Source organism: Anomaloglossus baeobatrachus, chromosome 5, assembly GCF_048569485.1.
Source record: "Anomaloglossus baeobatrachus isolate aAnoBae1 chromosome 5, aAnoBae1.hap1, whole genome shotgun sequence".
NCBI lineage: Eukaryota > Metazoa > Chordata > Amphibia > Anura > Aromobatidae > Anomaloglossus > Anomaloglossus baeobatrachus.
Window position 1 is genome coordinate 385,267,679 of NC_134357.1, and position 12,210 is coordinate 385,279,888.

At 44.9% G+C, this 12,210-nt stretch overlaps 1 protein-coding gene across 1 annotated transcript in view; it reads right to left on the bottom strand.

The window, feature by feature from the left end:
• TBKBP1 (TBK1 binding protein 1) overlaps window positions 1-6,851 on the bottom strand; it is a 109,199-nt gene extending 102,348 nt beyond the window's left edge. Inside the window, exon 1 of the mRNA XM_075347649.1 lies at window positions 6,163-6,851. Within this exon, the coding sequence (XP_075203764.1) occupies window positions 6,163-6,393 (231 nt within the window). The 5' untranslated portion in view covers window positions 6,394-6,851. The remainder of the gene's footprint in view (window positions 1-6,162) is intronic.
• Window positions 6,852-12,210: the final 5,359 nt, after the last annotated feature.

Below are 12,210 nucleotides of genomic sequence, written 5' to 3' on the forward strand. Positions count from 1 at the left end.
ATGCCATTTTGAGCTAATTAGACAGTTTGGTCGCTACTTTTTGCATTTTTTTATGGAAGTACATAGACTCCAAAACAGTGATTGTGGAGTTTCCTTTTTTTTTTTCTTTTGGTGTTTAATGTACTGTTTAAATGATGGTATATTTTGATAGATCAAATACTGTATATTTTCTAATTTATTCATTTTTTAAACTGGGAACAAGGAGGTGATTTAAGATCTTATTGGGGTTTTTTTTATAAATATTTTAAAAATCTTTTTTATTTCCCTAAATAAACAAAGATTTTTAAAATATTTATAAAAAAAAAAACAATAGGATCTTAACCCCTTCACGACCGGCCGATTTTTCGCTTTCCGTTTTTTTTTTCGCCATTCTTTTTCTGAGAGACGTAACTTTTTTATTTTTCAGTCAATATGGTCATGTGAGGGCTCATTTTTTGCGGAACGAGCTGTACTTTTAAATGAAACCATCAGTTTTACCATATTGTGTACTAGAAAATGGCAAAAAAATTCCAAATGCTGAAAAATTGCAAAAAAAGTGCGATAGCACTATGGTTTTTGAGATATTTTATTCACTGTGTTCACTATATGGTAAAACTGATGTGTGGGTGTGATGCCTCAGGTCAGTGCGAGTTCGTAGACACCAAACATGTATAGGTTTACTTTTATATAAGGGGTTAAAAAAAATCGGAAGTTTGTCCGAAAAAAGTGGCGCACGTTTTACGCCATATTCCGTGACCCGTAGCGTTCTCATTTTTCGGGATCTTAGGCTCAATGACGGCTTATTTTTTGCGTCTCGAGCTGACGCTTTTAACGGTACCATTTTTGCGCAGATGCTACGTTTTGATCGCCTCTTATTGCATTTTGCGCAAAAGTTGTGGCGACAAAAAACGTCGTTTTGGCGTTTGGAATTTTTTTGCCGCTACGCCGTTTACTGATCAGAATAATTGATTTTATATTTTGATAGATCGGGCGTTTCTGAACGCGGCGATACCAAATGTGTGTATATTTTTTATTTTTTTAACCCTTTAATTTTCAATGGGGCGAATGGGGGGTGATTTGAACTTTTAGGTTTTTTTGTTTTTTTTTAATTTTTTAAAACTTATTTTTTAACTTTTTTTTTTTATTTTACTAGTCCCCCTAGGGGGCTATTGCGATCAGCATTCCGATCGCTCTGCAGTATCTGCTGATCACAGCTGGAAGGCTGTAAACAGCAGATACGCTGTCTTTCTCTTTTGCTGTGCCCCGGGCACAGCGAAAGTGAAACCAAGTCATGTGTAGTACAGGAGTCATCACATGACCCTGTGCTACCATGACAACTATCGGGAGTCACGTGATCGCGTCACGTGACTTCCGGTTTCGGGCGGTAAGTAAATGCTTACCGCAATCGCGCTTATAATGGCGCTGTCATGTATTGACAGCGCCATATAAGGGGTTAATCGGCACGAGCAGATAACGATTCTGCTCGTGCCTAGCAGGCACACATCTCAGCTGTGAAAATCAGCTGAGATGTGTGCCGATCGCGGCATGCTGCCGCCGGAGGACCGCGGGCAGTAAGATTATGTCATTTAGGACGTAATTTTACGGCCCGCGGTCGTTAAGGGGTTAAATCACCTCCCTGTTCCCAGTTTAGAAATAAATAATAGTACTTGAATCTGCAATAATTTGCAATAATTTGATCGTTAATACTGTATACGGAAATAGTTTAGTATTACAGTATACTGTTAAGTTGATGGGCTTGATAGGCTGAGGACCGACATAGCAACAAGAGGGGCCTTCAGGACAGGTCTGGCTGCCATTATAACTAGTGATGAGTGAGCACTACCATGCTCGGGTGCTCAGTACTCGTAACGAGCAATTGGACACTCAGATGCGCTCGACTTGAGTATAATGGAAGTCAATGGAGAATGAGCATTTTTCCAGAAAAATGCCTGAGTTCCCGATTGACTTCCATTATACTCAGTAGACAAGTCAAGCCCGTCTAAGCATCCAACTGCTCGTTACGAGTACTATACACCCGAGCATGGTATTGCCCGCTCATCATTAATTATAACCCATCAGTACTTCGGATCGCACCATGGGTGTGCTGATGACTAAGTCATTTAAATGCCACTGTCAATGATTGACAGAGACATGTAAATGAATTAACAGCAGTGATCAGATCTATCTTCAGTTTCTGCTATTACAGGCAGATGCCAGGTGTATAACACAGCAGTCACCTGACAGTTATGTCAGAGTGCTCAAAGGGGTTAATGGGCTCATGTCTAAGAGTCCTCTTAGGGTATGTGCGCACGTGTGCGTATTACATGCAGTTACACTGCGTTCTGCACCGCAGCGTAACTGCATGCGTCCTGCGTCCCCTGCACAATCTATGGAGATTGTGCAGGGGCCGTGCGCACGTGGCATGTTAGAACGCAGCGATTCGGCTGCTTGCCGAATCGCTGCGTTCTAAGAAGTGACATGTCACTTCTTTCGTGCGGTTTGCATGCTGTCTATAGGGAGAGGCAGCATGCAGAGCGCACGAACCTGCCGGCACCATGCGCTTCAGAACGTAGCTTTTCAGCTGCGCTCTGAAGCGCACATTTTCGGTGCGGTGCAGAGCGCACACGTGCGCACATAGCCTGACTTGGACAGATTTCGGCCCATAACAAGCTCAGGTTGACCATAACAAGATCGCTGTTTGTTTTAAGTCACTTTTACACAAGCCGCTGCAACCTGGGGGAGGATGAGAGATCCATAATGCAATCATTTGGTTCCCATCTAGTCTGCATATGGTCAGTAGCACATTCTTTTTTTTTTTTTTTTTTACACCTAATTCAACAGACCGTTTTTCACATACATGTCCTTTCTGTGTTTTCCACAGATAGAACACGTGCCCATTGTACTTGCCTGTCCGTGATTTTTTGCGTACCAAGAGGCAGCATGTACATTTTGGATCTGAGTGAAAATTACCCATGCAAGTCTATGAGTCCCTGAGAATCACAGGCAGCACATGGTTCACATCAGTGTACAATCTGTGTGCTGTCAGTGATTAACATTGTAAAGACATTGTTAACAAACAGTATCAGAAAATTACTGATGAAACACATAGTAAAAACAGACACTGACCAAACACTGATGAGAATCTCATCCAAAACTGATGAAAACTGGTCTTGGGTTTGTTTGGTTTTTTTGAGTATGAGAAAAATCACTGACTAAACTCTTATATGGGGAGTTGTTCTGGCAATAATTTTTTTTTTTTTGCCTGCCTAAAAGATGCAGATCTCTGTAATACTTACATGGACTTTTAATTATGCTTAGGAAAATGGGCTAATTTATCAGTCATTATATAAAAGGTCATAATATATTATAATGTCCATTATAGTCAGGGGCGACATATTGTTGGTGTTGCCGTCCAAGAGGTACAGGAGACCACTACGACCTCCAAATCAGCAAGCAGCAGTGGATACACAGGGCCCATATACCGCACTTGAGCAGGGACCCGATGTTCCACGTTCGAGCAGAGCCCGTTGTACCGCGCTCCCTCAGTACCCGTTGTACCACGCTTGTGCAGGGCCCATTGTACCGCGCTCGCATAGGGCCACATCTACTGTGATTGTGCAGGGCCACGTCTACCGCGCTCGCGCAGAACCACTTCTACCGCGCTCGCGCAAGGCCACATCTAGCGCGCTCGCGCAAGGCCACATCTAGCGCGCTCGCGCAAGGCCACATCTAGCGCGCTCGCGCAAGGCCACATCTAGCGCGCTCGCGCAAGGCCACATCTAGCGCGCTCGCGCAGGGCCACATCTACCACGCTCGCGCAGGGCCACATCTACCACGCTCGCGCAGGGCCACATCTACCGTGCTGGCCAGGGGGCCCTTATCTGTCTGTGCAGCCCTAATTTTATAGTCTTCTGTACCTCAGTGATACATATGCTTCACCGTATATCAGAAGCCTTAGGTAATCAGGTAATATTTTAGTGATGATAATCTAATACATACAAGAAGGTTACAGGGCTCAATGTCATGTTTTTATTACTTCCTTTTAGCAAGACGATTTTGCTCTTTACTTGTATATTGTCTTCAACATTTCTCTAATATATTAGATATTGCCTCATAATGGAAAGTGATGTGTATAATTTACATGCCACATTACCCCACATCTTATAAGTGACTTGTGGACATCACTGATATATTACATCATCCCTCATCATTTATCAGCTATGTGATAATGCAGTCATGTAAAGAAATGTCTGGTGATTGCCAATCACTGATATACCACATTACATGTCCTCTATTAGGACGAGCATCATGTAATACATCAGCTATGTAAGAAAGAGAATAAAATGATGATGATCAATCTGGGCTGTGTGTCATTGATGTTGGCCACTGGGGACATTGTCTCAGCAAGTAACTTTTTTTGTATCCATTACTTTAGTATGTAAAAGAACACGTCACTCCTTTAACCTTACCTACCATCTTCTTGTGGACTTGTATCTTGGAAATGTGATAGGCACATGAATCATATTATAAATGTGATTTATACTAAACACTTAGAAGATAAGGGGTTACACAGAGTATTAGCGATACACACAAGACCACTAGATAGATATATTTGCATTGTACTGATACATGGTATCAAACGCGATGTGATATTTATATGTAAGAGATGAGGACACATGGAAGATAAATGGTGCACACAAGGTTACATTCTGCGACTTGTCATCTAGGCTATGTCTCTGATACCGTGTTCCTTCACTGATAGTCCAACTTTGTGTCTCTCACTCATATTTCCCATCATCTTCCATAATATTTGTCTTATATGTCTGCCATGTAGCAACCTGTGGTGTATGTACTATAGGGTGCACTGGCACTACATGACTATATGGTTTAATACTCCAATTCCCTCGGGATTAATAAAGTGTATTGTAATTTGCACAAGCATGAATTGTAAGGTGCTGCAGCATATGTCGGCACTATATAAATAAGGATTGTTCTAATTAGTACGTGCACTGGAGGACACAGAAGAGGGCCCCTGTGCTAAAAGAATATATGGGCACTTTACAGTGCCATTGGTCATTATAATCCACAATTGCCCCTGATCTGCTGTGGAAGAATATATGGGCCTTTACAGTCCCATACCTAATCATAATGCACAATTGCCCCTGCTCTGTAGGTAGAAGGGGCCCACTGACCTCCTGTGGAAGAAGAATATATGGGCCTTTACAGTCCCATACCTAATCATAATGCACAATTGCCCATGCTCTGTAGGTAGAAGGGGCCCACTGACCTCCTGTGGAAGAAGAATATATGGGCCCTTTGCAGTCCAATAGCTCATTATAATGCACAATTGCCCCTGCTCTGGAGGTGATAATGGTCTCCTGACCTCCGGGGCTTCTGTAGCAGAAGACTATACGGGCCTTTTGCAGTCCCATAACTCATCATAATGAACAATTATCCCTGCTCTGGAGGTGATAATGGTCTCCTGACCTCCTGGGCCCATATGGAAGATGAATATATGGACCCTTTGCAGCCCAATAGCTCATCATAATGCACAATTATCCCTGCTCTGGAGGTGATAATGGTCTCCTGACCTCCTGGGCCCATATGGAAGATGAATATATGGACCCTTTGCAGCCCAATAGCTCATCATAATGCACAATTATCCCTGCTCTGGAGGTGATAATGGTCTCCTGACCTCCTGGGCCCATATGGAAGATGAATATATGGACCCTTTGCAGCCCAATAGCTCATCATAATGCACAATTGCCCCTACTCTGGAGGTGGTAGTGGCCCCTGACCTCCTGGGCCCATATGGAAGATGAATATATGGACCCTTTGCAGCCCAAGAGCTCATCATTATGCACAATTATCCCTGCTTTGGGGGTGATAATAGCCCCCTGACCTCCTGGGCCCATGTGGAAGATGAATATATGGGCCCTTTGCAGTCCCATACCTCATCATAATGCACAGTTGCCCCTGGCCTGAAGGTGGTAGTGGCCCCTGACCTCCTGGGCCCCTCTGAGCGCTCAGGTTGCACCAATGTTGTGCCCGCCTCTGTACATGACCTCTACACTGGGTTAACCCTTTGAGCTTTGGAATGAGCTTTTTCCCTTCCTGATCAAAGCTGGTGTCTTGTTTACCCTCTACAACATGGCAGCAGAGTGGAGAGCTGGCTGTGCCCACCTTGATCTCATAGACTTTCAGCTTCCTGCGCAGTGTGCCATTCTCCCTCTCCAGGGCACTAAGCCGCTCCTTGATGTCACCATATGCAGTTATCAGAGCAAAATGTGAAGCGGAGCACATGTCCCCGGACTGGTCAGTGTTGGGGCTGTCCACCCAGTCATCCTCCTCCTCGTCCTCCTGCAATGTCTCCTGGGCAATGATGCTGATGTCATCCCCGAACACTGAGTCCATGTCCAGGTGCAGTGGGAGAAGCCAGGCGGCGTGGATCCCTCTGCACTCGGCGCCCCCCGGGGACGGCAGCGTTACTCTGGACGTGTCCCACACACAGGGGGCGTCCACTGTCGCAGGAAGTTATGGACGCCGCCGTCCACGCTCTCGGGCGCCGCAGATAACGGGTCCTCACTTCTATGCGGGCGGCACAATGGACCCTGGAGCTGGGCTGCCAAATAGCCGAGGCTGCACTCCTCTATGGTGCCTCACTGCACATGGAAACGCCGGGGGCCTGATGTAGGCTGGGAAACACGCAAGGAAGGATGGAGAGCAAGTGGCGTCCCACAGGCTGCACAGCACCCATCCTCCAGCCTCCAGCACCGGAGCCGTCCTGTCTCGCTGCTCTGGCTTGTTATGATAAGGTCTGGCTGGTATTGTCCTGCTGTATCACCATGCTCCCTCCTCCTCTTCCCAGAGACCTCCTCTTTCCCTCTCCATTCAGTCTGCATACCCCGTGACACAATGACATCAGTTCCTCTGAATCCCAGGCTCAGGGTACCTGAAAGACAAAGTCAGCTCCTTGCTTCCCAGGGTGCCTGCACAGGGATGCTGCCTGCACAGGGATGCTGCCTGCACAGAAATGCTGCCTACACAGGGATGCTGCCTGCACAGAGATGCTGCCTGCGCAGAGATGCTGCCTGCGCAGGGATGCTGCCTGCATAGGGATGCTGCCTGTACAGAGATGCTGCCTGCGCAGGGATGCTGCCTGCACAGGGATGCTGCCTGCACAGGGATGCTGCCTACATAGGGATGCTGCCTGCACAGAGATGCTGCCTGTACAGAGATGCTGCCTGCGCAGGGATGCTGCCTGCATAGGGATGCTGCCTGTACAGAGATGCTGCCTGCACAGGGATGCTGCCTCCCAGGGTGCCTGCACAGGGATGCTGCCTGCACAGGGATGGTGCCTGCACAGAGATGCTGCCTGCACAGGGATGCTACCTGCACAGAGATGCTGCCTGCACAGGGATGCTGCCTGTACAGGGATGCTGCCTGCACAGAGATGCTGCCTGCACAGGGATGCTGCCTGCACAGGGATGCTGCCTGCACAGGGATGCTGCCTGCACAGGGATGCTACCTGCACAGGGATGCTGCCTGCACAGATATGCTGCCTGCACAGGGATGCTGCCTGCACAGGGATGCTGCCTGCACAGAGATGCTGCCTGCACAGGGATGCTGCCTGCACAGGGATGCTGCCTGCACAGAGATGCTGCCTGCACAGGAATGCTGCCTCCCAGCATCAAGGAGAGCCTGCAAACCAGACATACAGTGCCTTGCGAAAGTATTTGGCACCTTGAATTTTTCAACCTTTTCCCACATTTCAGGCTTCAAACATAAAGATAAAAATATTAATGTTATGGTGAAGAATCAACAAGTGGGACACAGTTGTGAAGTTGAACGATATTTATTGCTTATTTTAAATTTTTGTAAAAAACTGAAAAGTGGGGCGTGCAATATTATTTGTCCCCTTTACTTTCAGTGCAGCAAACTCACTCCAGAAGTTCATTGAGGATCTCTGAATGATCCAATGTTGTCCTAAATGATTGATGATGATAAATATAAGCCACCTGTGTTTAATCAAGTCTTTATATAAATGCACCTGCTCTGTGATAAGTCTGTGTTCTGTTTAAAGCGCAGATAGCATCATGAAGACCAAGGAACACAACAGGCAGGTCCGTGATACTGTTGTGGAGAAGTTTAAAGCCGGATTTGGTTGCAAAAAGATTTACAAAACTTAAAACATCCCAAGAAGCACTGTGCAAGCGATCATATTGAAATGAAAGGAGTATCATACCACTACAAATCTACCAAGACCCGGCCGTCCATCCAAACTTTCTTCTCAAACAAGAAGACTGATCAGAGATGCAGCCTGCAGAGATCTACAGCTGAGGTGGGAGAGTCTGTCCATAGGACAACAATCAGTCGTACACTGCACAAATCTGGCCTTTATGGAAGAGTGACAACAAGAAAGCCATTTCTCAAAGATATCCATAAAAAGTGTTGTTTAAAGTTTGCCACAAGCCACCTGGGAGACACCAAACATGTGGAAGAAGGCGCGCTGGTCAGATAAAACCAAAATCAAACTATTTGGGCACAATACCAAACGATATATTTGGCGTAAAAGCAACACAGCTCATCACCCTGAACACACCATCCCCAGTGTCAAACATGGTGGTGGCAGCATCATGGCTTGGGCCTGCTTTTCTTCAACAGGGACAGGGAAGATGGTTAAAATTGATGGGAAGATGGATGGAGCCAAATACAGGACCATTCTTGAAGAAAATTTGTTGGAGTCTGCAAAAGACCTGAGAATTGGCCGGAGATTTGTCTTTCAACAAGACAATGATTCCAAACATAAAGCAAAATCTACAATGGAATGGTTCACAAATAAACGTATCCAGGTGTTAGAATGGCCAAGTCAAAGTGCAAACCTGAATCCAATCGAGAATCTGTGGAAAGAGCTGAAAACTGCTGTTCACAAACGCTCTCCATCCAACCTCACTCAGCTCCAGCTGTTTGCAAAGGAAGAATGGGCAAGAATTTCAGTCTCTCGATGTGCAAAACTGATAGACACATACCCCAAGCGACTTGCAGCTGTAATCGCAGCAAAAGGTGGCGCTACAAAGTATTAACTTAAAGGGGATGAATAATATTGCACGCCACAATTTTCAGTTATTTATTTTTTACAAAAATTTAAAATAAGCAATAAATTTCATTCACCTTCACAATTGTGTCCCACTTTTAAAATTTTATCTTTATTTTGGAAGCCTGAAATGTGGGAAAATGTTTTTTTCCTGTTTGTGCGGAAGTTTTCTTCCTATGGTGGCTGATGTGAGGACAACACATGCTGTAATACAGTCACTTGGGAAGGTTCTGTGCAGACTATGAACCAGCAGAGAATGCTGAGAGATTTCACTGCTGAAGCCTGTAAAGCAGTCTGTTCAGCTCGGGACTAGAATACTGGCTGAAGATCAGGATAAGAAATGTACCGTATTTGCATGTCCCACTGCTTTTTCTATAGATTCATCTTGTATGCAAACAGTTTTTTAATGTTTGTTTTTCATTTTTCATGTGTTAAAAAAACAACAACAAAATAAAAACGTCCCGTTTTTACATTGGTCACTAAGCCTAATAAATGGATTTATTCCTCCTGGCAGTGTTCGGCTTCCAGTCATAGGGTTGGCACCAATGTATGTTCAGTCACCGCTCTGACTATAGTGTGTGGCGGCTGTAACCTCCCTCTGCGGCATTAACCGACAGCTGGATCAGTATTACAACTGGCTGTCAGTCACTTAGAGTGTGAGATCAATATACCCAGAGCAGTGACTGAACCTGTGTTGGCGCCACCCCCATGACTGAAAACCAAATACTACTGGGAGTAATAACGTTCATTTGCTCCCAGCAGCGCGGCTCTGTCGGCGGCGGACAAGTTCAGAACGCTATTAACCTGCACATTAACCTCATATCTGTAGGTTAATAGCATTTTTTTCAGGTGACAGGTTCCCTTTAAAGATGAATCACCCTGGGCTGTCTTTACCTTCCATTGACACTGGGTCTATCCTCCAGTAGTTTTTAACTGCTGTCAGCATCCTAAGCATTATAAGATGTACCTCATGACCCTGTCTAATAAATCATCTGAAAGCCGGGTTGTATCACTCCTGGCTACATTTTGTCGAAGATCTCTCTGATCTTCAGAGCCCTGCCTAATGACCGTATCTAATTCATGAAAAACAGATAAATCAATGACCCTGTCCACTGTAACAATGACACTCTCACTGCATCCTCACTGCCCTGACAGCCCTGTTGTAGCACAGCTCAGTTATTCTATGCTCAGCTCTGCTATGCACACGGGGAGAGCATAGTCATGATCTGAAGATCCTAATTAAATGTGGAGTTTTAATTGGTCAAATAATATTGTCAATCTTCAAACCTATCAATGGTCACCTCATCCATATAAATATAGATTGCCAATGTTGAGATCTATCAGCAAGTATACAGGAGAGCAGTGGTAGGGGCCTGCAGCACTAAGGAGAAGCAGTGTGGTGCTGGGAAATGTAGTTTAGAGCAGTTAACAAAAGAGCCCATTTGAATGTGAATATGAATGTAAAGCGGATGAAGAAATACACAAAAGTAGAAGAAAGAGAAACTTTATGTAGATATTGTGCTTTGTAAAAGGTATTGTGGGAATACCTCATATTGTGATATGGAAAATAAAACAATTTCACATAAAAATCTGATCTAAACAACAGGTAATTTTCTGATGACACATTCCCTTTGACTTGTGTGTGCTTCTGTAATGTGAGTTAATACTGACATGATAAGAAAATGGGGAGACCAGGAAAAGTCTATACACATGTTGCCCTGTTTCGAGTAGACACCATTACTCAGTGCTGCAAGGCAACAGATTTAACAACTGAGCCACTGTACTGCCCCATAAATCATTTTTGCTGTCATTGCATTGTTTAAAATCAATGGAAGCGTAACAAGAGTTCTGGTTCCTGCTGCCTGTGTACTCAAGAATACTAATAAAGGGAGAATGAAGAAAATATGATTTATGTATAGTTTACTTGCAGAGGAGAGAAGGGGTAAATCAAATGAAATATCTGGTGTACTTCCTTACCATTCTGTGCACCTTATATAATAGCTAAATATCACATCCATTTTTATCTGTACATTTCAATCTAAAAGTTGGCACCCCAAATCTAGCCTGTAGCATCATTTCTCATTTTTGGGGTGGACTATCCCTATAACCGTACATTGTGTCATTTAGATCCTAGTACAGTAATACAAAGTGGGGGATAATCATGTCATCTATAGTGACATACTATAAATGGTGCCGGGTTAAACAACCAACACTAATGAACAAAAATGACACGGTACAAGGCAAGGCATCTATTTATTGTAGGTAAGTAGTATATTATTATTAGTACTACCATATTATATTACATCACATTCTTGGATTTATTGTACAGTCAAAGATACAAGGTAATTCTGAGGGTGACTAATGCATTCAGTTAAAGAAGGGAATATAGGATAAATGAAATACTGAGAATAACTGGTGCCATCTTTTTGTAACCAGTTCAAGGTCTAAAGCCTGCTTTACACGGGACGACCGATTGTGCAATAGCACGATCGATCGTACCCGCCCCCGTCGTTTTTGCGTCACGGGCAATTAGTTGCCCGTGGCGCACAAACTCGTTTAACCCCCGTCACACGTATTTACCTTCCGGACGACCTCGCTGTGGGCGATGAACATCCACTTCCTGGAGTGGGAGGGATGTTGGGCGTCACAGCGACGACACACGGCAGCCGGCCAATAGAATCGGAGGGGCGGAGATGAGCGGGATGTAAACACCCCGCCAACCTCCTTCCTTCCATTAAGCTGACGGGTGCCGCGGGAGGCAGGTAAGCTGCTGTTCATCGTTCCCGTGGTGTCACACGGAGCAACGTGTGATGCCACGGAAACGATGATCAACCGCCGCCATTTTAATTAAACAATTTTATGAAACTTAGCAACGAGTACACGACTCACGATTTGTGAGCGTTACTGCGTCGCTAGGAGGTGTTACACGAGACGACGTCGTGTACGATGCCGGATGAGCGTCACGAAAACCATGACCCCGACGATGCATCGCACGATCAGTCATCTCGTGTAAAGCCCGCATAAATCATTGTAGAGTAATAAGGGTACGTTCCCTATGTTTAAAATTGTTGGGAGGTCAAAGTGCGCCTGTGCAGGACCTCACTGTCAGCTAGTGTAGACGACGTAGAGCGTATCAT